Source organism: Lycium barbarum, chromosome 1 (assembly GCF_019175385.1).
Source record: "Lycium barbarum isolate Lr01 chromosome 1, ASM1917538v2, whole genome shotgun sequence".
Taxonomy (NCBI): domain Eukaryota; kingdom Viridiplantae; phylum Streptophyta; class Magnoliopsida; order Solanales; family Solanaceae; genus Lycium; species Lycium barbarum.
The window spans coordinates 171,505,679-171,531,136 of NC_083337.1; the positions used below are offsets into that span (position 1 = coordinate 171,505,679).

The following is a 25,458-nucleotide window of genomic DNA, read 5'->3' on the forward strand; positions in this document are numbered from 1 at the left end:
GGGCCCCATATTAAACAGGTCCTAAAAAAAATGGTAAAAAAAATAAATCGTGGGCCCCATATTAAACATCCAGTATTAAAAAAAAATTGTAAAAAAAATTGTGGGCCCCATATTAAACAACATCCAGTATTAAAAAAAAAGTGAAACCCACCACATCCAAACTCACGGGAAAAAAAGTGGATCCCATATTAACAAAATCAAGCAATATTGAAAAAAAAAAGTGAATCCTATATTTAAAAAATAAATAATGTTAAAAAAAAAATGTGGGCCCCATATTAAACACGATGCGTATTCATAACAAACACTAATATAATAAAGTTTTAAATACGGAGCACAAACTACAATGTTATATTAATCGTGTTTTGAACATAGTATCCCATATTGACAAAATCAAGCAATATATATAAAAAAAAATGAATCTCATATTAAAAAAATAAACAATGTCAAAAAAAAAGTGCAGACTTTGTATTCTTAGCAAACACTAATATAATAAAGTTTTAGATACGGAGCACAAATTACAATGTTATATCAATCATGTTTTGAACATAGTATATATAAAAATAAAAAAATAAAAAAAATTGGGCCTCATATTAAACAGGCCCATAAAAAAAAACAAAATTGTAAAAAAAAAATTGTGGGCCCCATATATATTGACCCCATACTAAACAACATCAAGCAATATATAAAAAAAAAAGTGGAACCCACCATCTCCAAACTCACGATAAAAAAAGTGGACCCCATATTAACAAAATCAAACAATATCAAAAAAAAATTGAACCCCATATTAAAAAAAAATAATGTCAAAAAAGACTTTGTATTCGTAGTAAACACTAATATAATAAAGTTTTAGATACAGAGTACAAACTACAATGTTATATTAATCGTGTTTTGAACATAGTATATATATATATATATATAGAATTTAATTACTTTTTCATTTTTTCCTTACTCTAATAAATGTGAAAATAATTGTGGGCCCCATATTAAACACGATGCGAATTTGTAGCAAACACTAATATAATAAAGTTTTAAATACGGAGCACAAACTACAATGTTATATTAATCGTGTTTTGAACATACTATCCCATATTGACAAAATCAAGCAATATATATATATAAAAAAAAGTGAATCCCATATTAAAAAAATAAACAATGTCAAAAAAAAAAAAAGTGCAGACTTTGTATTCTTAGCAAACACTAATATAATAAAGTTTTAGATACAGAGCACAAATTACAATGTTATATCAATCATGTTTTGAACATAGTATATATAAAAATAAAAAAAATAAAAAAAATTGGGCCTCATATTAAGTAGGCCCATAAAAAAAATTGTGGGCCCCATATATATTGACCCCATACTAAACAACATCAAGCAATATATAAAAAAAAAAGTGGAACCCACCATCTCCAAACTCACGATAAAAAAAGTGGACCCCATATTAACAAAATCAAACAATATCAAAAAAAAATTGAACCCCATATTAAAAAAAAATAATGTCAAAAAAGACTTTGTATTCGTAGTAAACACTAATATAATAAAGTTTTAGATACAGATTACAAACTACAATGTTATATTAATCGTGTTTTGAACATAGTATATATATATATATATATATATATATATATATATATATATATATATATATATATATATATATATATGCATAAAAATAATGCAAATTAATAATGTCCAAAAAAAAAAATGCACCCCATATTAAAAAATCAAACAATATTCATGTAATTTCCAAAGTATCTCATTAAGTCAATAATGATGGATTCATTACCGCGTGCGTATCAATTCATTAGTGGGAGCAAATGAAATTATTATACAGTAACATACTTAAAATACTTATATATTAAAATAAGATAGAATTTAATTACTTTTTCATTTTTTCCTTACTCTAATAAATGTGAAAATAATTGTGGGCCCCATATTAAACACCATGCGAATTTGTAGCAAACACTAATATAATAAAGTTTTAAATACGGAGCACAAACTACAATGTTATATTAATCGTGTTTTGAACATACTATCCCATATTGACAAAATCAAGCAATATATACATAAAAAAAAAAGTGAATCCCATATTAAAAAAATAAACAATGTCAAAAAAAAAAAAATGCAGACTTTGTATTCTTAGCAAACACTAATATAATAAAGTTTTAGATACGGAGCACAAATTACAATGTTATATCAATCGTGTTTTGAACATAGTATATATATATATATATATATATATATATATATATATTATATACATAAAAATAATGCAAACTAATAATGTCCAAAAGGGTGGGCCCCATACTAAACGACACCAAGAAATATAAAAAATAAAAATAAAAAAAGAAGAAACTATATAAAGCATGGGTTTAGACCCATGCTTCATCGTCCGTTGTCCCTTTAAAAAAAAAGGAAGAAAAAAAAAGTGAAATTGACCACATCCAAACTCACGGGAAAAAAAAGTGGACCCCATATTAACAAAATCAAGCAATATTAAAAAAAAATGTGAATCTCATATTAATAAAACAAACAATGTTAAAAAATAAATGCTTAGAAAATCAAACAATTAAATCAATAATGATGGACTCTTTAGAATAAGGAAAAAATCAATTTCTACTTTGTTTCGTTTTAAACATGTAAAATTAATTTAATAATTTGAATTAGAATTATCTAAATCAAAATTTGATAAAAAATAATAAGTATTTTACACCGTTAAATTAATCGAATTAAAATTGAAGGGTAAGGTGAGGCTGGAATGGGATATAGTAAGTGTGCCACGAGTGCTCCCTTCTGACGAGCCTCGACTGGGCCAGCATTGATGAAAAAAGAAAGGGAGTGAAGTGACCCATGGGTATGAGGTATCAACTGATGCTTAAATATTGCTATTGTTTTATCTCAAAGAGAGGAAAATAGTTTCTTTTTAAACAAATCTTCTCTTTTAAAAAATATTAATAAATTTTCGTAGCAAACACGAATAAAATAAAGTTCTAGATACGGAGCACAAACTACAATGTTATATTAATCGTATTTTGAACATAGTATATATATATATATATATATATATATATATATATATATTATCATTATCTAAACACAACTACATATGCAAAGATACACTATAATCCGAAGTGTTGGGCCCGTGCGCAGCACGGGCATAGGCCATCTAGTACAATTATAAGAGATAATGGATTAAAACTCCCCTAAACTATTACGTTTCTCTTATTAGTTTCATACTTAAACTACACCTTGTTGACGTTACCCTCCTGAATAAAACTTTCAAATGCTAAAACCCCTAGCTCATTATATGCTATGTATGTGTGTTCACTCTCCCAAAAACGCTTTAAGAAGAGTAAAGTGGCATTAACATGTTATATTATTCTTCAAATTAAATTTAAATTAGTAGTGGTTTTATCTTTAACATAAATTCCTAATTAAATAACTAAAACTAATGAAAGAAAAAGTTAAAAGTAAAAAGGGAGATGGGTAACGGTAAAGAGAAAAACACGAGGGAACAATTTGTTCCCCATTTTGTCGGAGGTTCTTGTTTTCACAAGAATTGAAGCAATCCAACTTCTTTTTGGTTCGATTTTACCGATTTCAGTCAATCATCTTTGATTTCATTGTGTCTTGTGGTTGAAAGAGAAAAGAGAATTTTTTAAACGTTAATCACATATACATACCTGAATTTTTTTTAGATGTAGAGGATGCCTACAGGGATTAGGGGGCATTTTAAATTGAAAAAAAAAATTAATAACAAAGATACACTTGATTCTTAATTCTTATGTTCGGTTTATTTCCCTAACACATAGAATATGACTAACGGCCTATGAAATCGACATCATAAATCATGTATGAACTTCAATTAGCTAGATTTTGTTTTCCATTCGGTGAAGCATGCTGCTATGCCATGCTTTACTAAATCAACATGATAGAGTTAGTCTTACACGGACTCGTATGGATGGAGACAAAGGGTCCATCAATTTTCAGGACTACTGCGAACTATCTTAGTCGCTTTTCAACAAATCAGAGTCAAAATTTATCTGGAGTCATCAGCAACATGACACAAGAGACACACAAGACCTGTTGCTCCAGCAACCTGCTTCCAGTTTCGGGTGCCTGCACCAAAAGCAGCCCCAGCTACAACACCAGCAGTCAAAACATTAACCTGCAAAAGTAAAGGAGATCTTACAACGTTTGTTGATAGTAATACCAATGGCTTACCATAGACACAAATTCAATTAGTACTAAAATGAAAAAGGTACTGTGAGAAAAGCTTATAAGCATCACATAGTCCAAGCAAATGTAATTTTTTTATTTTTTTTAAAAATCAGTGCATGTTTATTAGTCTTTAATTAGCACTTCCAAAAGAATATGCAATTTTCATGATTTCTGTTTACAATAAATGTTAATTTCATCAGGCAAAGGGGAATTATTTCTGCTCATATAGAAAAAAGTTCAGAGATCATACTATCTTACAGACCCATCTAAAGTACTAAGGTATCACCTATTGTTACACATGATGCTTCAGCGTCTTACTTCATCAGATGCATCTAAGTGAGCTCAGGTTGTTCCTGATGACTGTCCAATGCATTTCCTGCAATTTTTGCTATTACACACTTCTACATGTTTCTGAAACATCAGTACTTAACACGTCGTAATATTGGCTTCTTAACAATAAGAAACAGTAACTAAAAACTGTAGTCTCCATTCTAAATCAATACGACACATTAAAAGAAAATGAAATTATCCCAATTTCATATATATTGCATGATACCATAACCTGATTATGGAGGAGAACATACATTCCTGCTTTCCCATTGAAATGCATAAAAGTAGACCTTGTTGTGCTTATTAACTGTGCCTACCAACTGTTCAGCCCCAACAAACAACTTGATATGGTAAATTATAGTAGCAAATTTGGAAAAGTAGTGGAGGGAGCATTTCCATATAAATTCTCTTAATTAAATGATATCATGTTTTACACGTATAGCCAAAAGCGGGTCAATAAAGGAGGGTCCAAATTAATGTTGTGATCTGAGAGACATATGTAAACAAACTGACCCAATCATTTCGCCTTCTATATCTCTGAAGCCCACAACGAGTGGAAGAAAATATTGCAGCAAACATTCCTATAAAAGAAAGATGGATGCTTATCAGATGATATTGACATATCTAAATAATAGGAACAGAGGTTCAGAAATGGATAAATAAAGAGAAAGTTACTCTGATATTTTAATAATAGAGAGACACAAGCATCTCATATCTCTTAGAACAATCTGTCTGCATACAATAGATGGTTACCATACAATCCTACAATACTAAGATGCATTATTTATATAATAGGATGACCCATAACTACTAAACTACATTTATGATAGGAACATATAACTTCTAGTAACTGTAAGAAACTGCCTAGCAGATAACTTTCAGTAATTTAATTAAGTAACTGCTCAATCCTCCAGGATTTCTATATTTCTTTGCTTCTTCCTCCTTGAATAAGTATGAAATATACGTGGTTTATCAGTACACCCCTCCTGGAAAGACGACTTGTCCTCAAGGCGAAAATCTGGAAACTGGGCAGCTAACAAGTCATAATTTTCCCAGCTAGCTTCTTCGAGAGGTCGACTAACCCATTGAATCAACAACTCAAGTTGAGGATTGGCTGTTGGTGGTCTCCAACGATGATCTAGCACCTGTGCAGGTGAGAGAATGAGCTCGCCCTCATCATTTAATGGTAGTTCCGGCGGCTGGGAAGGAATGTCAGAACCAAGGGCAGGCCTTAAGAGAGGAACATGGAAGATAGGATGGATTTTGGAACTGGCTGGAAGTTCAAGCTCATAGGATACAGGTCCCACTTTACGAATGACTTTGTAAGGGCCAAAGAAACGAGGGGACAGTTTCTGAAATGGACGGTTGGCCAAGGACTTTTGGCGATATGGCTGAAGACATAAAAGGACAGCATCGCCAACATTAAAAGAGAGATCTCTGCGCTTAGAATCAGCCTGTGCTTTCATCCTAGATTGGGCTTTCAGGAGGTTGTCCTTCATAAGTTTCAGCATAGCATCTCTAGTCAACATCTGTTCTTCAAGGTCAGCAATATTGGTGTCGCCACGATGATAAGGATGCAGCGGTGGGGGATCACGTCCATACACAATCTTGAATGGAGAATAACCGGTAGATGTGTGAAACCCGGTATTGAAGGAATATTCAGCCCAAGCAAGAAACTAACTCCATTGGCGAGGCTGGTCATGAGCAAAGCAGCGCAAGTATGCCTCTAAACAATGATTGACAACCTCAGTTTGGCCATCAGATTGAGGATGATAGGAAGTGCCCATGTGAAGGCGAGTATTACTGAGGCGAAAGAGCTCCTGCCAAAAAGCACTACGGAAAACAACATCACGATCAGACAAAATTGAACGTGGGATGCCATGATGCCGGATAATTTCCTTGCAAAAGAGGCCAGCAACAGATTTAGCAGTAAATGGGTGAGATAAGCCAATGAAATGACTGTATTTGCTGAAACGATCCACTACCACCAATACTGAATCAAATCCACCAGATTTTGGAAGGCCGACAATGAAATCTAGTGAAATATCTTCCCAAACGCGCTCGGGAATAGGAAGAGGTTGTAGAAGACCGGCTGGAGCAAGGGTCTGATACTTATTTTTTTGGCATATCAAACAATTTTGGACATAGTGCTTGACATCTTTCTTCAAATGGGGCCAATAAAAACTCTCGGAAACCCGTTTAAGAGTTTTTAAGAAACCACCATGTCCTCCAACATGAGAATCATGAACCTCAGCTAATATCTTAGCTTTAAGAAAAGAATCATCAGGAATGACCAGTTGGGACTTGTAGTATAAAAGATTAGATGATATCTGAAAGTCCGGTAGAGAAGTGGGATCATCAAGCTTCTGTAAAAGAAGTTCCTTTGTGTAAGGATCTGATTGCAACTTGGCTTGCAAATTTCCGAAATCCATGGAAATAGGAACCACCAAAGCCAAAAGACTGGCAGAATGTGGCCTGCGAGAAAGAGCATCTGCTCCTATATTTTCACACCCAGGCTTATGAATGATAGTGAAGTCAAAAGGCAGAAGCTTCAATAAAAGGCGTTGTTGTTCGGCGATGGTAATCCGCTGATCCAATAAGAATTTCAGACTATAATGATCAGTTTTCACAAAAAAATGACGCCCCAATAAATAATGTTTCCATTTCTGTAAAGCCAACACCAAGGCTAAGAGTTCCCTGTCATAGGCAGATTTGATTCTGTTAGAGAAAGACAAGCCTTTGCTGAAGTATGCGATGGGATGATCCTTCTGTAACAAAATGGCACCAATTCCTGTTGTAGAGGCATCACATTCCACCGTAAAAGGTTGAGTAAAATCTGGAAGACATAAAACAGGAACTGAAATCAAAGCCTCCTTTAACTGGTGGAAAGCATCAGTAGCATCATCATTCCAATGAAATGCATCCTTCTTAGTCAAGTCAGTCAAAGGACGAGCCAGCATGCCATAATTACACACAAAGCGTCGGTAATACCCGGTTAAACCCAAAAAACCACATAGCTCCTTAATAGATTTAGGTAACGGCCATTCCAAGACAGCACCAACCTTTTCAGGATCAACCCCCACACCTTCACTTGATACTATGTGACCCAGAAACTCAATTTGTGGTTGGTCAAATAAACATTTCTTTGGATTGGCATAGTAAGAATGGCTAGACAAAAGGCTAAGGGTTGTCCGAAGATGCTCATAATGTTGCTGGGAGTTAGGACTGTAGACTAGAATATCATCAAAGAAGACAAGGATGAATTTGCGCAAGTAGGGGCGGAAAAGATCATTCATGGCGGCTTGAAATGTGGACGGAGCATTAGTCAAACCAAAAGGCATGACAACATACTCATAATGGCCAGAATGAGTGCGAAAAGCAGTTTTAGAAATATCGGAAGGATTGACACGAATTTGGTGGTATCCAGAACGCAAGTCTATCTTAGAAAATATGGTTGACCCATGGAGTTCGTCAAGTAGTTCATCGATGTTGGGTATAGGGTATTTATCTGGGATGGTGATCTGATTAAGGCTACGGTAAACGAAACACATACGCCAGCTACCATCTTTTTTCTTAACTAACAGGACAGGACTCGCAAATGGACTGGAACTTGGACGAATAAAACCAGATTGCAACAGAATAGAGACTTGTTTTTCAATTTCAGTTTTTTGGGAGAAAGGATACCGATATGGACGTAAATTAGGGATTTTTGAATTTGGAAGCAAAGGGATAGAATGAGTGAATTGACGAAAAGGGGGCAGGGAATTGGGTTCTGAAAAGGCATCATTAAACTCATTAACGAGTTGTTGTATCATATGCGAAGTAGGGATGTCACCTGAATATTCGGTTGTGGCCACCAAGGATTGAAAGGATGCTGTTGCGAGTGTTTTCTGAGCAACTCATTGCAACTTGTAAGTTTTTCCATCTAATTGGAAGATTAGAAACATCTCATTCCAATTAGCTTGTATTGTGTTTAAGGAAGCCAACCATTTTATGCCCAACACAATGTCTGCTCCACCAATGAGAAAAGGGAAAAAATCTTGCGTGATGACCAACTGAGGAAATTCGACTGACAAGTCCTTGCAAATTCGATTGCATTTGATAATGTCACGATTTCCAATTTGGACGCCGAAGGTGGGAACATGCTGGACTGCCAACCCAAGTTCCGCGACAAGTTCTTCAGCCACAAAATTATGCGTAGAGCCGCTGTCAACCAACATCAGCACTTTACGCCCACAAAGAGTGCCCTGAAGTTTCAAAGTTGAAGCAGATTCTTTGCCCAAAATTGCATGAAAGGAGATTTCTGCCAAATCAGTTGGGGGTATGTCGTCATTCTGTTTACCTTCAACATTTTGCACATCGTTCTCCTCTTCCAGTAACTCCAAATGTGCAAAAGTCCCAGGTTTGCAACGATGACCAGGGCTAAACTTGTCTCCACAACGGTAGCATAGGCCTTTTTCTCGCCGAATTTGTTGTTCAGAATTCAATTGGTGAGTGTTTGGAAGTGATGGTTGTTGGAAAGGACGTGTAACTGGTTGGCGGGATGATTGAAAATTAAACGATTCTCGAGCCGCTGGAGAGGAAGTCCCAATTGATGAAGGTCTTGATACAGAAGGCCAAGCGGTTACCTTACTGGACCGATTTGGTCCCAGTTTTCCGTCATATTCTAAAGCCAGACTCATTGCCTTATATACAGATCGAGGCTTGTGAATCCTTACGTCCACACGAAGGTCTTCTTTGAGCCCACTAAGGAAAACTCCAAGCAAACAGTGTTCTGGCCAATTTTGCACACGTGCTGCTCGTTTTGCAAATTCCTGCCTATACTCGAACACCGATCCAGTCTGTTGGATACTACACAAATGCTCATCTGGATTTTGAAATTCAGCGGGTCCATAATTTTCTTGCATAACTTTCACCAACTCATCCCAGTAATAAATGGTTCTTTCGTTGTTGATCCAAGCAAAAAGATCCAATGCATCTCCTTCCAAAGACATTGAAGCCACATCAACCTTGCAATCATCAGGTGTTTGATAATATTGAAAATACTTTTCTGCTTTCAGAATCCAACCTCGAGGATCTCCTCCCTCATACTTCGGAAATTCCATCTTTGTGTGCGAACGCCGATAAGTATCTGGATGCCTCCAAGTGCTATCGACCTCACCCTCTTCCGGTAAAACTTTAGATTTTCCTTGCTGATTCTGATTGTTTTGCGCTTTTAATGCAGCAACATCCGTAGCCAAAGCGTCTATGGCTTCCAATTTCGCTGCTATAGTGGTCAATTGTTGACCGATCTGATCATTAGTCGACATGATGGGTTCGTTGGTTGAAGCGTTGGGCCGTGTGTTAACCATGGCAGATCTTACTGCTCTGATACCAATAATAGGAACAGAGGTTCAGAAATGGATAAATAAAGAGAAGTTACTCTGATATTTTAATAATGGAGAGACACAAGCATCTCATATCTCTTAGAACAATCTGTCTGCATACAATAGATGGTTACCATACAATCCTACAATACTAAGATGCATTATTTATATAATAGGATGACCCATAACTACTAAACTACATTTATGATAGGAACATATAACTTCTAGTAACTGTAAGAAACTGCCTAGCAGATAACTTTCAGTAACTTAATTAAGTAACTGCTCAATCCTCCAGGATTTCTATATTTCTTTGCTTCTTCCTCCTTGAATAAGTATGAAATATACGTGGCTTATCACTAAACAACCATGACATTATGCAAGAGAAAACATAGTCAAAAGAGCATAAATAAATAAACACTGAGGATTGGTGAAAACACAAGCAAAAAGATAATATTTTTTTGAGATGGTAACAGAAAAGTAAAAAGATAATTGGACGCAATCAAGTCTGATTATGAGTATTTGTTACGCCTTTGCAATAAAACAGGTTTATTTTACATAACAAGAAGCACACAAAAACACTGATAGTTCATTAAAGAACTATAGAATGGCATAGTCCTTAGCAGTGATTGTAATCCTGCTCATTATCTTTATTGCATTCCTTATTAAGCTGTTATGTGCCATCAAACATGTACAGATAACTACCAATTTGACCTATAACATTGCCACTCCTTAGTAATATAAACTAGCTTACTTCTCCACAGTTTCTCAGGTTATGGTTCACATTGTGTAACGATTCCCACGTTGGAATCGCCATGAAAAGCGGAGTAAGAAAACAGAGAAAGAGAAAAGGAATAAAAGATAAATTCACATTTTCATTCAAGATATCCTCTGGCACAATGCGGATACAAGGTATTTAACAAGACCCAAAACAAACTAACCAACCTAACACGTGGCAGCTACGGCTGTGACCAGCTTTAGGGACTAAAAGGTAAATAAAAAGGACCGCAACGACATTAGACAAACTTAGGGCACAAAATACAAAACAGGAAAATAAGATATGAATATCTAATTAATTAAGCTTCTATTTTCATACCCTATCCAGACTTGTTCAATCGTTACACATTGTGTGGTGTGGATGTTATTATGATACATCATAAATTCAGCTTGTAATCCTAACCACTGATCAAAGTTTAAATTGAAATGGTCGCATCTAAGACTTTCTACAAGTAACTCCAACTAACAAACGATTTGACTTTAATATCACGCATCAGAATGTGCTCCACCAAAAACACAATGCTATCAGGGTTGGTCTATATAGCAGTGTAATAACACGTTACTTATCTTATTTTAGTTAACCTGTTGACAGATCACCAAGATTCATGCTTAATATAGACATTACTGTAGTTGGACCGTAAATAACCACCACTGTAGTTTACATTGCTAGTGTATATAATCTAGATTAACATAGAAGGAGAGAGATGCTAAGGAAGTGGGAAATACTTGGTTAATCTAAATAAGATTGGGAAAGTTAATCTGATTACCCCACTGAAAGCCAAACCGACCAACTGACTTAGCCTGCATATAGAAGTAAAAGCACATGAGACAATCAAAAAAAGAAGCACTGGAGATGGATTGCTATGAGGCGTGATTGAGCAACATACAATAAAAGAAGCTCGATGAATGCCAGCAAGACCTGCTCGGAGTATAGCAGAATAAGAAGCAGACACAAAAGTTTTGATACAACCATTTTCCAGCAACATAAAAAAAGAGGCAATACCTAATTTGTCGGCGTCGTAAGGGCCGGTACAGGAGCCCCAGATTAAGCCAGCCTTCAGTATAACAAGTTTCTTTTGAATTAAATATATATATATATATAGAAAGAAAGAAAAGGGAGGAGTATAGTAGCTTACGGTGCCCATGCGAATGACGGAATCGACGGCAATGGAAGAACAGGGGACGTCGTCGGCGATGTCCACCTCCATTTTTGCTGCAAATATATGCTGGGCCTTTTTTTTTGCTTAGGCCTCCACCGACGCCTGTTTACTATAGTATAGACGAGCCTCTCCAAATTGTTTGATTGATTCATCTGGAGGACCAACTTGGGCAACTCTCTTACATATTATCCCCATCTATTCTATTGAGCTTGTCCAAAAATACTCTCCATTTACCTTTCCCCACAAGTGTTGTCAATTAGGTAATAATTGTAAACAAATGAATTTTTGGCGAGGCATCACAACTTATGACTTAAGGTAAAGATTATTCACATTTTTTGGCAAACTTGAGATGAGATTATTTTTGCACAAATTTCTTATAGGACAAAATAAATAATATAAGGTGAAGGGTTTTTTCTTGCTAATTTGCAAGAATGATCTCATAAAGAGTGGTCTTGAATTTTTTGCTTTAGTAAAAAAAGATAATTAAAAGAGGACCTTTGCTTAAGAAAATACGTTCAAAATTCAACCACATAGACAAAACTAACTTATACACACTATAAACTTATTATCATATGGGCAACAAAAATTCCAGCAAATCTTTTTAATGATGCGCTCACAACCTTTTTTTTTGGGGGTCAAGAACACCCTGTGATCCTATTTCGCAATTTTTAGAGCATGTTCGGAAAGCCAGAAGGGAATTGAAATCGGGTGTGATTAGACGACACAGTTTGGTATGTTTGTTTAGTCAGGTAATTACCAAGTTAGAGGGGAATTGAGTGCAATTGGAGGATGTAAAATTAGACTCTCCAGTTCTCAAAGTGAGGTTAAGAGTTGGGTGTAATTACACCGCGTAATTGACAACTTTTTAATTTCTTTCTTTTTAAATTTCTTTTTAATTTCTTTTCTTTTAAAATTATTTTTTATTTCTATTATTTGATTTTCTTTTCTTTTAAAATTATTTTTTATTTCTATTATTTGAATTTCTTCTTTTACCTTTTAAATTGTTTTATTTTTAAAATATACTATTTTTAACATCATTTTCTTTCATTTATTTTCTCCTCATTTTTCAACCTTTACTTCTTGTGATTCCATATAATTGCTCGTATTTTTTTTATTTCTTATTTATTTTTCTTTATTTCTTCATTCGTAACTGTGTTATTATAGTTTTTGAAACTACACCTCCTAATATTAGAAAAATGAGTCGTTAACAAACTTGACATATAACGAGTATTGTTATTAAAGTATAATTTCATTGTTGTTATTAAAGTATAATTTCGTTGTTGAGTGAGGTTACAAACTTATGTTTTCCTTTTCTTTTGAATTATATTTACTTAAGTTATTCTGGAACTTATTTTATGTTATGTTGGAACTTGGTATAAGAATATTATGTTAAATAAAATTGGATTTTGAATTTATGATATATTTTCGATTCCAATTTATTTGTTTTAATAGTATTAACTTGTTATTTCACATTATATGCCGTTCATTTTTCAATTAGAATCATAGATTATTATTTTTTTTGTAAAACATTTAAATAATGTTATGGAATTATATTTATAAATATTATTAATCTTTTTTCTCAAACATGCATCCATGATAATCTTACAGAATGTATGCTTTCAGTTTTTATAATTAATTAAAATATTATTAATATGAAAAATATATATCAATTATTTTTTACAATATATAATTATTAATTAATATATTTTCAAGAAACAATATGTATCTGAAATATTTAATTTAGTATTATTTATAAAAGCATATATATTGACACAAATATTAACTTTTATTTTTAATATTTAATCAAATTGTGTAATTACACTTGGGCAACCAAATAATAATTACTATATGACAAAAAAATAATGAATAACCTAGTAATTATACCAATTCCAAATACGAGGTGGCTTTCCAAACAGAGCCTTACATTTTTGCTGGTAGTTATAATTTATGTGTCTCCTCAAGAAGTTTGGGACATGTAGCCAGAGACTCTGCTGTTGAAGATACTGTTATGGAAGTGTTAGCTGGCTTCCGATCGAGGGTTCCCTTACCAACATCCAAGAGCAGAAATTTCAAGATTAGAGGTGGAGCAAGCTTCAATCTTGATAATGATTTCCAGGCCGCCATTCAACGAGCTTCACTTCGTCTCCGTGAGTCTCACTCTCCAGGTACACGCATACCCTTTTTCCCCTTTACATTTTTGCCAAGTAGAAATGGCCCAAACCCCTCAACACATGCTTGCGCTTGCGGGGTTTTCTAATTGACTTCAGCATATTCATATAATTTGGCATGTGAAAGTATACTTGATAGATAGTTGATTCGATCACTTTTCCCAGAAGGCGGATTCAGGATTTGGACTCTTGTTTCGGGATCCCACTGAACTTTGTTCAAAATCTAAGATTTCTTCACACATATTATGTGCCAAAGCTATTGAGTGGGGGTGAACCTACAGAACCCAAACCTTACCTTGTACATCCGCCCCTGTTCCAGTGCTTGTAAATCAGAGAATCTGAAATAATTAGGTCACTTGCCAATTGCCAACTATGATGAAGCACGCCAAGCGAAAAAGGTGCTACATTAAGAAAATTGGATTGATCTTGATTGCAAAGTGACAGTGTGATAATTCTGAATCAAGTTTTAGGAAAAGTAGCATCAATTCAGCAATCTTTCTTGGCTGGCATATTTAGGGGATCTACTTTCTGGTCTTAATCGTCTTATACAGTGAGGTTCTGTTATCTTCAACTAGAATTAATAACTCTTGTACCTGCATAGCTTATTTGTTTAAGTCAGCCGTAAGATATTTTTTATGCATATAGCTTAATGCATTCCAAATTGAGTGTCTCCAAATCCTGATTATTTTTGTTCATAACTTGTTATATTATGCACAAGTTATTTTTTGAAGGATGTGTATCTCTTGCTTTTGCAGACCCTCTCCTTATCGACCCATATGTTGGCTGCCTTCTTCCTTCGAATAGTCTGGAAGATATGGATCAACAGCTGCATCCCTACTGTCTTGCAACTAAGTTTATTGATGACAAGTTGCTTGAAACAATGCGATCTACTGATGGACTGAAACAGGTATGAAACCAATACTAACAAGGATCTAATTGACAGTTTCTACAGCTTCTTTGAGTTAGATGGGCAGTATTCTACATACATACCACAGGTTGTTTTGTTAACAGATGGGCTGGATACGCGACCTTACAGGCTCAATTGGCCAACATCAACCTTAATCTTTGACATATGCCCCGAGAAAGTATTTAGAGGAGCAGTTCAGAAGCTTCAAGGTTTTAACATCCTTCTCCTTTTTGTGTGTGTGTTTCTGGCCCTTATTTTTTGCATAGTTTGCGCGGACAAGTAAGTAGAGGAACCAATGCACGACCTACACCACTCTGCATGTCCTCTCAATTTCTATTTATGAGATTCCTTTTTTCTTTTTTGAATCAAACAACAGATAATGGTTTCCTCCATTTTACCTTTCAAAGCTGCCATCTTTTGGTGGCTGAAGATGTTTGGATCTTTTGATATGGAGGCTCTCTATTTTGAAACAATGATCTATTTCTTTCATTCCACAGGCATCAAAAGAGACATAGTTAGCTATAATTGTTTCTGAGCTTAGTGAATTCTTGATTAGACTTCCATGCTTTTTTAGATGATATCTGTGACTTGTATTATGGTTGTATTTGAAGAGGAAGGTTTTTCTTCCTAGATTTTCCTTCAACCATTTTATCTTTATTCCTATGTGTTGGTTTGATGAGCACATGAAGCATATCCTAATGATACTGCTGTGGATAACATAGATGCTGGGGCTAAGATTCCAAGAGGATGCCTGTCTTTTCATGTCCCATCAGAGTCTTTTGACAAAGAAAATATACTGCGCAGTAAAGGATTCAGCGGTACAAGACCAAGTATATGGGCTTTTCAGGTGAATAAATGGTTTCTGGGTATTCTTTTAACCTTCTATGAAGTATGAATTCATTTATGGTGCTTACAGAATTAGAGTTTTACCCCTGCTAATGCTTTATCCATACAAACTCCGTAAAAGAGGAGCTTTACGCACCTTGCATCCACCAGAAAAGACAATAGAAAGAAGGAAAGCAAAGAGCTTGGGTTGCAAGTCGTAGAGTGATTGTAAATTTCGGATTAGCGAAGGAGTGTAATAGGCAGAAAGGGCTACTAGAGCTATATACTTTGAGAACGAGTAGAATACCTAAACAGTGAGCTAGCTTCTTCCTTGAGTACAGCGGTTTTTATGCTTCCATCTTTCTATTCCAATATTGTATCAAACGTCTAGTTAATGGTGAAAATTGTTTCCATCTTTGGCTTTATTTGTCCTGGCTACTGGCTTCACTGAAATATAATCACAATATGCACGTTTCCCACTCATCTGGCGCCCCTCTCCTTTTCTCAACCAATGTATTTGGAGCTCACCCATATACTGAAAGAGGACGTATGTTGGCATCTGCTGCATGTAATAGCTGTTGCTGTAGTTCAGATTCCTAAATGTCACTATTATTGGCAGCATCATGACAGATCATCTTGCACTTATAGAAGGTCACCTTGTGTTCAAAGTGCCACTTTCATCCTCATTGAGGGCTGAACTTGCTATATGTTGAATGGGAAATAGTGTACAATTGATGTGGAATTCTGATGTATAGAGTATCTTATCAGTAACAAGAGGACCTCATTTGTAGGGATTACCTGTTGTGAACTTGGCAAGTTTTAAAGATATCTTGTCCATTGTCAGTAATTTAGCCATGAAGGGATGTCTTTTCTTGGGGGAACTTCCTGTTTGGCTGGCTGAAACTGAAGTTGGAGACCAGGTTGGTGATCTTGTAAATCGAGCAGACGGTTATTTGTTCAATTAAATCACTACAGCATCCTCAAAAAATTAGGACAATCTAATTCTTGGTTTGTGTTCAGTCTGCCACAAAGGAGTGGCTTGACGATCTCTTTATGAGCTATGGTTTTCGGGTGAAGATGATTGAATATGACGAAGTTGCACGAAGCGTCAGCAAAGATTCTGCAAGAAGAGCATCAGGAGTCGACACGAGCATCCTTTTTGTTGCAGAGCATCTACGTTTCTCTGATGATCAGGTAGATTTACTATACTCTTCATCAACAGGTAGATTTACTATACTGGTATAGTTTTGTCCAAATGTATTCTCTTTCTTTTGAGATCCCTAGCATCTGAACATATTAGTATCCTAACAGATGGAAACCTGGAGGACAGAATTTCAGAGAATAGAGGAAGAAGGGGATGAAGAAGGCTTTGAGGAGCTCTAGGGTAGTTGCAGAGTTTGTTCCTTGGGGATCAGTATTTAACTCTGTTTTTGAATACTATTCCAAGTATGTTTTCCTTTAGGGTTATGGCAGTTGGATGTTCAATTTTTTTCTGAACTTTCTGTTTAAAGATTATCAGGTCAACCAAGTAGCAAATGTAAATCACGATTTTCTCAGATCCAAAATTCTAGCATTTATCTGTCATTGTTAAACAACCAATGCTAACATGATGTTGCCATATTGCATACAAAAGCTTTAAAAATGCAAGAGTAGGCATTAATTCCTGTTGGTTTTACCATGAGGCTGGAAAAATAAAGTAACAGCGACCAGCAAACAAATGTGGCATTTCTCAGGAGCAAAAAGGCATGTGTCCTAGGCAAACGAACAAAAACAAATCACAGTTCGTTTCTGCTTCTATTTATTTGGCGTTTGGCCATGCGATTTGGAATACAATATAAGAAATTCAAATTGCAAGTCCAAACAAAATTTCAACTTCAACATAATTTCAAATCACTGATTTATTTGAAATCATACGCAAACGGGCCCTTAGATCTGCAAGCTTGCTTAGAGGTAGGCTTTCCCTTACCAAAGACGGAGCCACATCCTACTTTGAGAACCTTTTGATACCTGTCAATAGACCTTGGTTATAGCTACATATGCAAACACACATATAAGAAATGACAAAGCTTAGCGAAGAAGTTGCTTTGACTTCACATAACCATTCCAGCTGGTAAGTTTGAGAAAACAGTAACCATATCTCTTACTTAAAAATTCCTAAATTGTTCTAGCATGTCAAGCTGAGACAAGACTGCAAAGTGCATGTTGAACTGGTGCACATGACGTTCCCAACAAATGGATGGGGTGGAAGGCTGTTACACAACAAATATCCTAAGATCACAAGCCTAAAGTTGCAGCTGGCAACATGCAAATGGCTGTGTCAAAATTCAACGTTAATTTGCTGAAACACAGATATAACGTCCGTCAACTTCTTTGCATAGGTCGTCAGCATATGATTCTCGGTGTGAGGTTTGATCCTCGAAGACTCGTGACAACACCATGTGATTCATATCCGTATTCCACAATGCAATTTCAGCTTCTGCTTCAGATCATCCCAGCTTCCTTTAATGCCACAATACTGGCAGAAGAGAATTTGCAGCATCATTGGAGTAGACTAATGCAGAAGATTCTGGAGAATAGTATGTCAGTCAGAGGAGCAGGAGCATCTGGTATTGCAGCTTTGGGTCCACCCATGATGACAGCTGAAATAAGGGACGAAGGGTTTACTCTACAGGAAATTTCTTGTAAACATTTTCCTTGGCATTCACATACCCAACAAAATTAAAGGAAATTCAATCACACTTCAGACACAAGACCACGTGCAGCCATACACTTACTAAGCACGTTAAAAAAGCTCATGAAAGATGGACAACGGTTTGAACGTTAAACCATACTAGGACCAAGCAACATAAAGGAATACAATATTTATAGCTGTAGTTTATCTACTAGGTAGCAACTCCGAAAAGAAGAGTTGTTACTCTACATGTGCCCTCTATACCTTTCGAAGTAATGCTTTCACTTCGTTGTTTGGTTCACTGCACATTATTTGTTCTAGAAGCACAAGTGGTAAAATTAGATGAGAATTCTGTTTCAACTGAAACTATATAGTGATTGCCCATTAACTTCCTTAGCAAGGTGATGACATGACGACAGATGATACTCTCCTACTGACTCAACAGATATGGTGCCTAAATAGAGTACTTCCATAAGGTCTCTGAAGAGAAACGAGCTTACAATAGTTGCTGCACCGTACACCAGAACATGCAGGAACCTATTCCAGCCTGACTAGCTTCTTGCTTCTCGATTAGCTTTCTCCTTGCAGGAGCGGCAGGACCAATAAACAAACAGCCAAAAACTGTACATTCCCATTTAGCAAACCTATTAAAAGTTAAACGGGAAGCTGGTATATTTCCTGTAGTAGAAATGGCTGTATTTTGAAAAAATCGGGCAAACTGCATGTCGTATATTCTTATCTCTGTCAAGAGTCAACCTGCTACGCCTGTGTCTGCAGAGGACTTTAGCTCTTGAGATATGCTAGAGTAAGGCACAATCTGCATAAAGGAATCTATACGTGCTTCATACCTTCCATGTGATCTCCTTTCAGCAGCATTTGCTCTCTCTCTGACTTTTTGCAACATGAGTCTTCTAGAATCCATAAATAAGGTTCATACACTTACTCAGTACTTGTTAATAACATAGTAAACAACCTTAGACCATTTTTTTCCTGATAAAACTTTACAACACCATAGACCATTTTCACCGACTGGTGTTAGAATTTTTAGCATTTGTTGCAACGTAACAACAAACCCCTTTGTGCATTCCCCATGTGACAGATTTCAGATATTGATGCTACATATCGGTTGCCAATGAATTTAAGCCTCCTAGATCCAGTAAGTCCTGGTTGTATCTTACTGGCGCAGGAAAATACAAGCAAAGCAGTGAAGAGCATCAATATCAGCAGTCAGTAGAACAAAGAAGAATATCCCGAACTTTTATCCCTCAATTTGGGAAATGAGAAGCCAGTACACACAAGATCTTTGACCACACCTATGACATTTGCCACGCAATAGCTCTTCTCCTAGACTAAACATGCATTGAAATAATATTAAAAAATTGAAAGGCCCTTTTGAGAAATCTGAGCTTGATCAGCACTGTCATTGCTTCCAGCAGACATATTAACTACCTATGAGTAGTGTAGACAGATGCTCTAATTTCATGCCATTAACAAACAGGACATCTTTCCTATAGCTGTCTCTCAAAATTTATAACAGCCAGCTACTACTTACTACTACTTCAGAAATTCACCCCCAGCTAAAACCAGGATCCTTGGTTGCCTGCCTTTTCAACATAGCTGCTCTAATTTCCTCTGTCTCATCCCATCTCCCTAACGATGTATACATATTTGCTAGAAGCACATAAGGGGCAGAATTCTGCGGATTAAGACGGATTAGCTCCTCTGCTGCCCGCCTTGCTAAGATTACATTTCCATGGAGCCTACAAGAACTAAGCAAAACCTCCCAGACAACAGAGTCATCTTTGCATGGCATCTCATCTATGAGTTCTTCTATTTCACTAAACCGAGCAGCGCGCCCCAGACAATCAATTATGCAAGTGTAATGATCAACAAGTGGCTCCAACCCATATTCTTGCTGCATTGAGCTGAATATCTTAAGCCCCAGGTCTACCAGCCCAGAGTGACTACAAGCAGTTAAAGCAGCAATAAAGGTTATAACATCAGGTTTTTCTCCTGAATAAATCATGTCTTCATACAAGAAAATTGCTTCATCTCCACGACCATTTTGTGCATAGCCATGTATCATTTCATTCCATGTAATTGTATTCTTATAGGGCATCATGTCAAAATGTATCCTGGCCCCATCTACATCACCACATTTGGAATACATGTCAATAAGAGTACTTCCAACTACAACATCATTAGCATATCCACCTTTACTTATCAGACCATGAACCTGTCTCCCTTGCGATAATGAGGATAGCTTTGTACAACAACTCAGTGTAGTAGCAAATGAAAACTCATTAGGCAACAACCCCCACTGTAGCATTCGCTTAAAGAAAGTAAAAGCTTCTTTATCCAATGAATTATAGGATAAACCAGTAATTAGAGAATTCCAACAGACTATATCTGCTTCAGTGAGTCCATCAAAAATACGTACAGCCGCTTCTACTCTACCACATTTTAGGTACATACCAATAAGACCACTAGCTATGTATATGTCTCCAGGAGAGACGCACTTTAATGAGGTAGCATGGATCTGTACCCCACATTCTAGAAACCCCATCTCAGAACATGAACTAAGCATGATAGCCAAAGTGGTCCGATCAGGGCGCTGACTTTGAAATTGCATTTCTCTGAACAGCTTTAGTGCCTCCAGATGGTCCCCATTCTGCGAATAGCCTGAAAGAATAGCGTTCCATGAAATCAAGCTTGGGCAAGCCATGCTATCAAATATCAAGCGACCATTCTCAACATCCCCTGATTTAACACAAGCCGCGAGCATATTTATGTAAGTAACCTGATCTGGTTCACCACCAAACCCCCGCATCTTTTCCATGTACTCCATCGCTCTTTCTTTATCATGATTCTGTCCAAACCCGCTTATCATAACATTCCAAGAAACAGTACTAGTTTCTGAAAGGTTTCCAAACAATACTTCAGCACTTTCCATGTCACCATTTTTTGCATACATGTCAAGCAAGGAGTTACTCACATGAAGGTCTCCTTCAAATCCAAGTTTAATTGTCAAACTGTGGACTTGGTTTCCCTGCGTATTAGGTAGATCACCATCAGTCTCACCATTCCAACCAAAATACGAACCCCTACCTTTAGCACAAACCTTCAGTACACTAGACAATGAAACAGAGTCGATCCTAATTCCACTCCTCTGCATTAACCTAAACATTTCAAACGCCTCTTCCACTTGGTCGGTCTCAACCAGTCCACACATCATTGCTGTGAAGGAAACCTCATTAGGATCATCCAACTCCCTAAACACTATCAACGCATCCAGAGGGCACCCACATTTTACATACAAACTCAGCAAAGCATTCCCAACATACACATTCTTGTGAAGCCCATACTTCACAGCAGAAGCGTGAGACACCCTGCCGCACTCCAATTCAGCCAAGCCGCCACAGGCGCTTAAAACGCTAGCCAACGTGATATGGGTCGGTGAGAAACCATGCGCGTTCATTAGAGAATAAACCTCCAAGGCCTTTCTTTCATAACCATTTCGAGCAAAAGCACTGATGACAGTGTTCCACGATACACTATTTCTTTCAGGCATTTTCATAAATAGATTATGGGCATTGTCAAGCTGACCTTCCTTACAGTAAGCACTTAACAGCGAATGCCAAGAATATATATTTCGTCCAACCATTTGATCGAACAGGTGTCGTGCAGCCTGAATACGACCACATTTGGAATACAATTCAATTAGGCGGTTAAGGAGGAATGTATCGGCGGAAAGGCCAACTCGGAGTATATGGGCGTGGAGAAGTTTGCCTGCAAGGTAAGCTTTGTTGTCTATCGAGGTTTGTAAGAGATTTACCAAGTACGTTGTGTTGATCCTGCCATGCATTGTAATAAAACAAAGTTCCAGGTCTTCCAATTGTACTATACAGTTTGACCTACGTCCGCGGGTAGCAGGAAACTGAAAAGCTAGGCGAGTAGCAAGAAAATATCAGCAAAGTCCAAAAGCACTCTACTTTCTTTAGAAATTCAAGTATTGACTTCTAAATTGATTATTGAAGCTACGATATTGGGCTTGAATAATGTCATAACATTTGGGTTGGTGTTAGGATATCACCACATAAATATCAGAAGCACTTCTACGTCGGCCCAATTTAATTCAATGTCAGAGATCATAATTCAATTACAGTGTCGTAAGTTGGGAAGCGGCTCCCCTCCAGTATAGCTCCTGTCTAGTTTGTCAAGTACACTATTAGTTTGATTACATCTAAGCCTGTCAACAGGTTCAAACCGGTTACCGGTCAACGTAAGTTGGGAAGTGGCTCCCCTCCGGTATAGCTCCTGTCTAGTTTGTCAAGTACACTATTAGTTTGATTACATCTAAGCCTGTCAACCGGTTCAAACCGGACCGGACCGGTAACCGATTGGAAAATCGGCCGGTTTCCGGTCTAAAAATCGGAATCGGCCACCGGTTCCGGTTTACCGGTTTTAAATTGAAAACCGGATCGGTCCAGTTTGAAACTGTCCAAAACCTCTTTTTTAATTTTTTTTTTGTATAGTATATATATATTATAGCATTTATTAGTATATTGTACGTATATTTACATATATTATATAAGTTTATAAGTAAAGTTTATATATTTACTGACTAACAGCATATATATATATATATATATATATATATATATATATATATATATATATGTATTATATTCGTATATTCTTACGTATGTTTAAGTTATATGTATTATAACTTAAGTTATTTATAGCTTAAGTTTTTTCTACGTTTATAAATTCTTATTTTATAAATTAAGTATATTTATATTATAAGTATATTCTTAGTATATTTTAGTTATTTTTCAAGTATATAACTTTCTAGTTTTTTATTTAAGTAGATGTATATTATAAGTATATTCTTAGTATATTTTAGGTATAGTCCTAACTTAATATAAGTAAAAATATGAACACAAGTAAATACAAGTAAATACAAGAAAGCTCAATGAGTCATATATTTTATTCATTCATGGATAACATTTATTTGCAAGTTGTAGTTTTTTTTAACTTGCAAATAATACATGAGTTGTAAAGAAATAATAGAATAATAAAGTCACCAATTGTCAATCATTTGGTTAATTTCCGCCGTATCATATTCGGTCATGGAGATATCTTTAAAGTCTTCCATTTGGTCCGCTCCACTTGCTATCAAATCTTCAATCTCTTCCTCTTCGCCTTCCACCGTTTCTGAGTTTTTTAATTCTGACCGGTTTAACCGGTCCGGTCCGGTCCCAAAAAAATCGAAACCGAACCGGTAAGTATTAAACGGTGGACCGGAACCGGTTACCGGTTTTGCCGGCCTGGTTACCGGTTAACCAAAACCGGTTGACGGGCTTACATCTACCCGTTTTCACATCTAAAGGTCAAATATTATTTGGAGTAATGCCATGACTTAGAATAATTTGGAGACTTTATGTCTGCCATTATTGGTTATTTTCAGAAAATCATATATTGGCAAAGGAGCTCCCAACACACAAGATATATATCTTTGTTTTGCCTAGCAATCGACCCTGTATTTTTTATTTATTTCCATTTCTTGATATGGATCATAGACGAAGTGATTAGAACCAGCGGAAAGAATCAATATGAAATTGCTAGTCGATTTCGGTCTACTTTATGTTTTTCAATTTCCTCTAAATAATCCTTGGGTCTTTCAATTATGAAAAAAAGTGGGAAATAAAGAATGACGGGGTCACCTTTTGTATGGCTGATAAGCAGTATGAACCATATATGAATAATATAACAGAAATAAATATGGATTAAAACTACAATACTTTATGAACACCTTTTCATAGCATGTGAGATTGATTATAGTTGATGTATTATTTGTGCCAGACATAGAGATTAGAAAATTATGAGGTATCAAATCACGGATTACTTTCTTTAACAAAGAATCATTTAGAAATCACATATACTTGTAGCCGAAAGAGATGATAAGGACGCATGGAGATGGAGCAGTGGTATCTTGAGCATGAAAGAATATCGTTGTCTCTTGGTAGCATAAAAGAGCCACAAGCCAACCATTTATCCTTTTTAAAATTGTAGCTACATTTGACCAATTTCAATGTATACAACTGATACTTATCTACAGAGACCTATTTCGTGAATGATTGACTGGTGAGAAGAGTTGATTAAATTGATGTAGTTACAGAATCACAAGTTTGTAACGTGTATATGCTGGCCTTTTGCATAGCAAGGGACATAACAGGTGCATATCTTACGCTCTATCTGTTTCAATTTATGTGAACCTATTTTTTTTTTAGTCTGTATCAAAATGAATGACGTCTTTTCTAATTTGAAAACAAGTTTACTTTATAAAATGATTTACAGCCACACAAATATTCAAGACTTATTTTGAACCACAAGTTTCAAAAGTCTTTACTCTTTTTTAAATGTCGTGTCCAGTCAAATGAGTTCAAACGGAGGGGTAGTTGCCTTCCTTCTATATTCGCTTGTATCTAAACCCGCAAGTAGGCAAGTAACAAACTGTCTTCCTCCACGTTATAGACTCAAAATTCTCTGACACACTTAATCATTAAAAGGAAATTTACGATATATATAGAGAGAGATTCTCGATGATAATATTCTAAATTACCTTCAATAATGAATCATCTTATTGCTTTAATATTTAATTATCTGTTCTCTCCTTTATTTGCATATTCTCACTCAAGTACTTTCTTTTCAATGGCAGTATTAAAATTAAGAAAAACATGAAGTGATTGAAATATGGGGTGTTATAAAATTGATAACATGTACCCAAAGCTCGTTACATAAACACAAACATTGCAAAGTGTTTTTTTGTTTATTGGTTAAGAATTAGTACCTTATGTATATTACGTAGGAGTAACTTTCTTTTATGCCAAATAGTAAAACTATAATTTAGGAGTAATTTATAATATCACGAAATTGTGAAGCACGAGAGCCAGAGTTTGGTCATCTAACCCCAAATTACTGACACAAAAAAGGGAAAAGCAGGAGACAACTTGAAGAATCTGTAAAATTAAGGAA

At 35.8% G+C, this 25,458-nt stretch overlaps 3 protein-coding genes across 9 annotated transcripts; 1 reads left to right on the forward strand and 2 right to left on the reverse strand.

Annotated features, from left to right (window-relative positions):
• Positions 1 to 3,826: 3,826 nt before the first annotated feature.
• LOC132608595 (outer envelope pore protein 16-4, chloroplastic) lies at positions 3,827 to 12,205 on the reverse strand. Of its 5 annotated transcripts, none has more exons than XM_060322429.1 (7): positions 11,826 to 12,184; positions 11,693 to 11,744; positions 11,577 to 11,608; positions 11,457 to 11,490; positions 5,063 to 5,130; positions 4,506 to 4,595; positions 4,029 to 4,166 (listed from the first exon to the last, which is right to left on the reverse strand). In XM_060322429.1, the coding sequence occupies exons 1-6, from the start codon at positions 11,895 to 11,897 to the stop codon at positions 4,542 to 4,544; spliced, it is 312 nt and encodes a 103-aa protein (XP_060178412.1). In that variant the 5' UTR covers positions 11,898 to 12,184; the 3' UTR covers positions 4,029 to 4,166; positions 4,506 to 4,541. The 5 variants fall into 5 exon arrangements, with proteins under 5 accessions (XP_060178409.1, XP_060178411.1, XP_060178412.1 ...); XM_060322430.1 differs by having other exon boundaries at positions 4,030 to 4,166; positions 4,538 to 4,595; positions 11,826 to 12,185; XM_060322426.1 differs by lacking the exon at positions 4,506 to 4,595 and having other exon boundaries at positions 3,827 to 4,166; positions 11,826 to 12,117.
• Positions 12,206 to 13,752: 1,547 nt separating this feature from the next.
• On the forward strand, positions 13,753 to 17,333 carry LOC132608688 (O-methyltransferase 1, chloroplastic). The gene is made up of 7 exons (XM_060322435.1): positions 13,753 to 14,014; positions 14,773 to 14,924; positions 15,013 to 15,133; positions 15,647 to 15,771; positions 16,541 to 16,669; positions 16,770 to 16,943; positions 17,061 to 17,333. Exons 1-7 carry the CDS (start codon positions 13,858 to 13,860, stop codon positions 17,130 to 17,132), a joined length of 930 nt encoding a protein of 309 aa, XP_060178418.1. The 5' UTR covers positions 13,753 to 13,857; the 3' UTR covers positions 17,133 to 17,333.
• Positions 17,334 to 17,453: 120 nt separating this feature from the next.
• On the reverse strand, positions 17,454 to 22,640 carry LOC132608652 (pentatricopeptide repeat-containing protein At4g20770). 3 transcript variants are annotated; one of them, XM_060322433.1, is made up of 2 exons: positions 19,269 to 22,640; positions 17,454 to 19,191 (listed from the first exon to the last, which is right to left on the reverse strand). In XM_060322433.1, exon 1 carries the CDS (start codon positions 22,283 to 22,285, stop codon positions 19,988 to 19,990), a length of 2,298 nt encoding a protein of 765 aa, XP_060178416.1. In that variant the 5' UTR covers positions 22,286 to 22,640; the 3' UTR covers positions 17,454 to 19,191; positions 19,269 to 19,987. The 3 variants fall into 3 exon arrangements, with proteins under 3 accessions (XP_060178416.1, XP_060178414.1, XP_060178415.1); XM_060322431.1 differs by having other exon boundaries at positions 17,454 to 18,388; positions 18,921 to 22,640; XM_060322432.1 differs by having other exon boundaries at positions 17,454 to 18,388; positions 18,685 to 22,640.
• Positions 22,641 to 25,458: the final 2,818 nt, after the last annotated feature.

Bases quoted from the DNA above. Each gene is read 5' to 3' on its own strand.
- LOC132608652 (XM_060322433.1), bottom strand. From the start codon at position 22,285: ATGCATGGCAGGATCAACACAACGTACTTGGTAAATCTCTTACAAACC.
- LOC132608595 (XM_060322426.1), bottom strand. From the start codon at position 11,897: ATGGAGGTGGACATCGCCGACGACGTCCCCTGTTCTTCCATTGCCGTC. The intron at 11,609-11,692 runs GTATTGCCTCTT...TACTCCGAGCAG, and splicing joins TTACGACGCCGACAAATTAG to GTCTTGCTGGCATTCATCGA. The intron at 11,491-11,576 runs GTATGTTGCTCA...TTCTATATGCAG, and splicing joins TTCATCGAGCTTCTTTTATT to GCTAAGTCAGTTGGTCGGTT.
- LOC132608688 (XM_060322435.1), top strand. From the start codon at position 13,858: ATGGAAGTGTTAGCTGGCTTCCGATCGAGGGTTCCCTTACCAACATCC. The intron at 14,015-14,772 runs GTACACGCATAC...TTGCTTTTGCAG, and splicing joins CCGTGAGTCTCACTCTCCAG to ACCCTCTCCTTATCGACCCA. The intron at 14,925-15,012 runs GTATGAAACCAA...TACATACCACAG, and splicing joins CTACTGATGGACTGAAACAG to GTTGTTTTGTTAACAGATGG.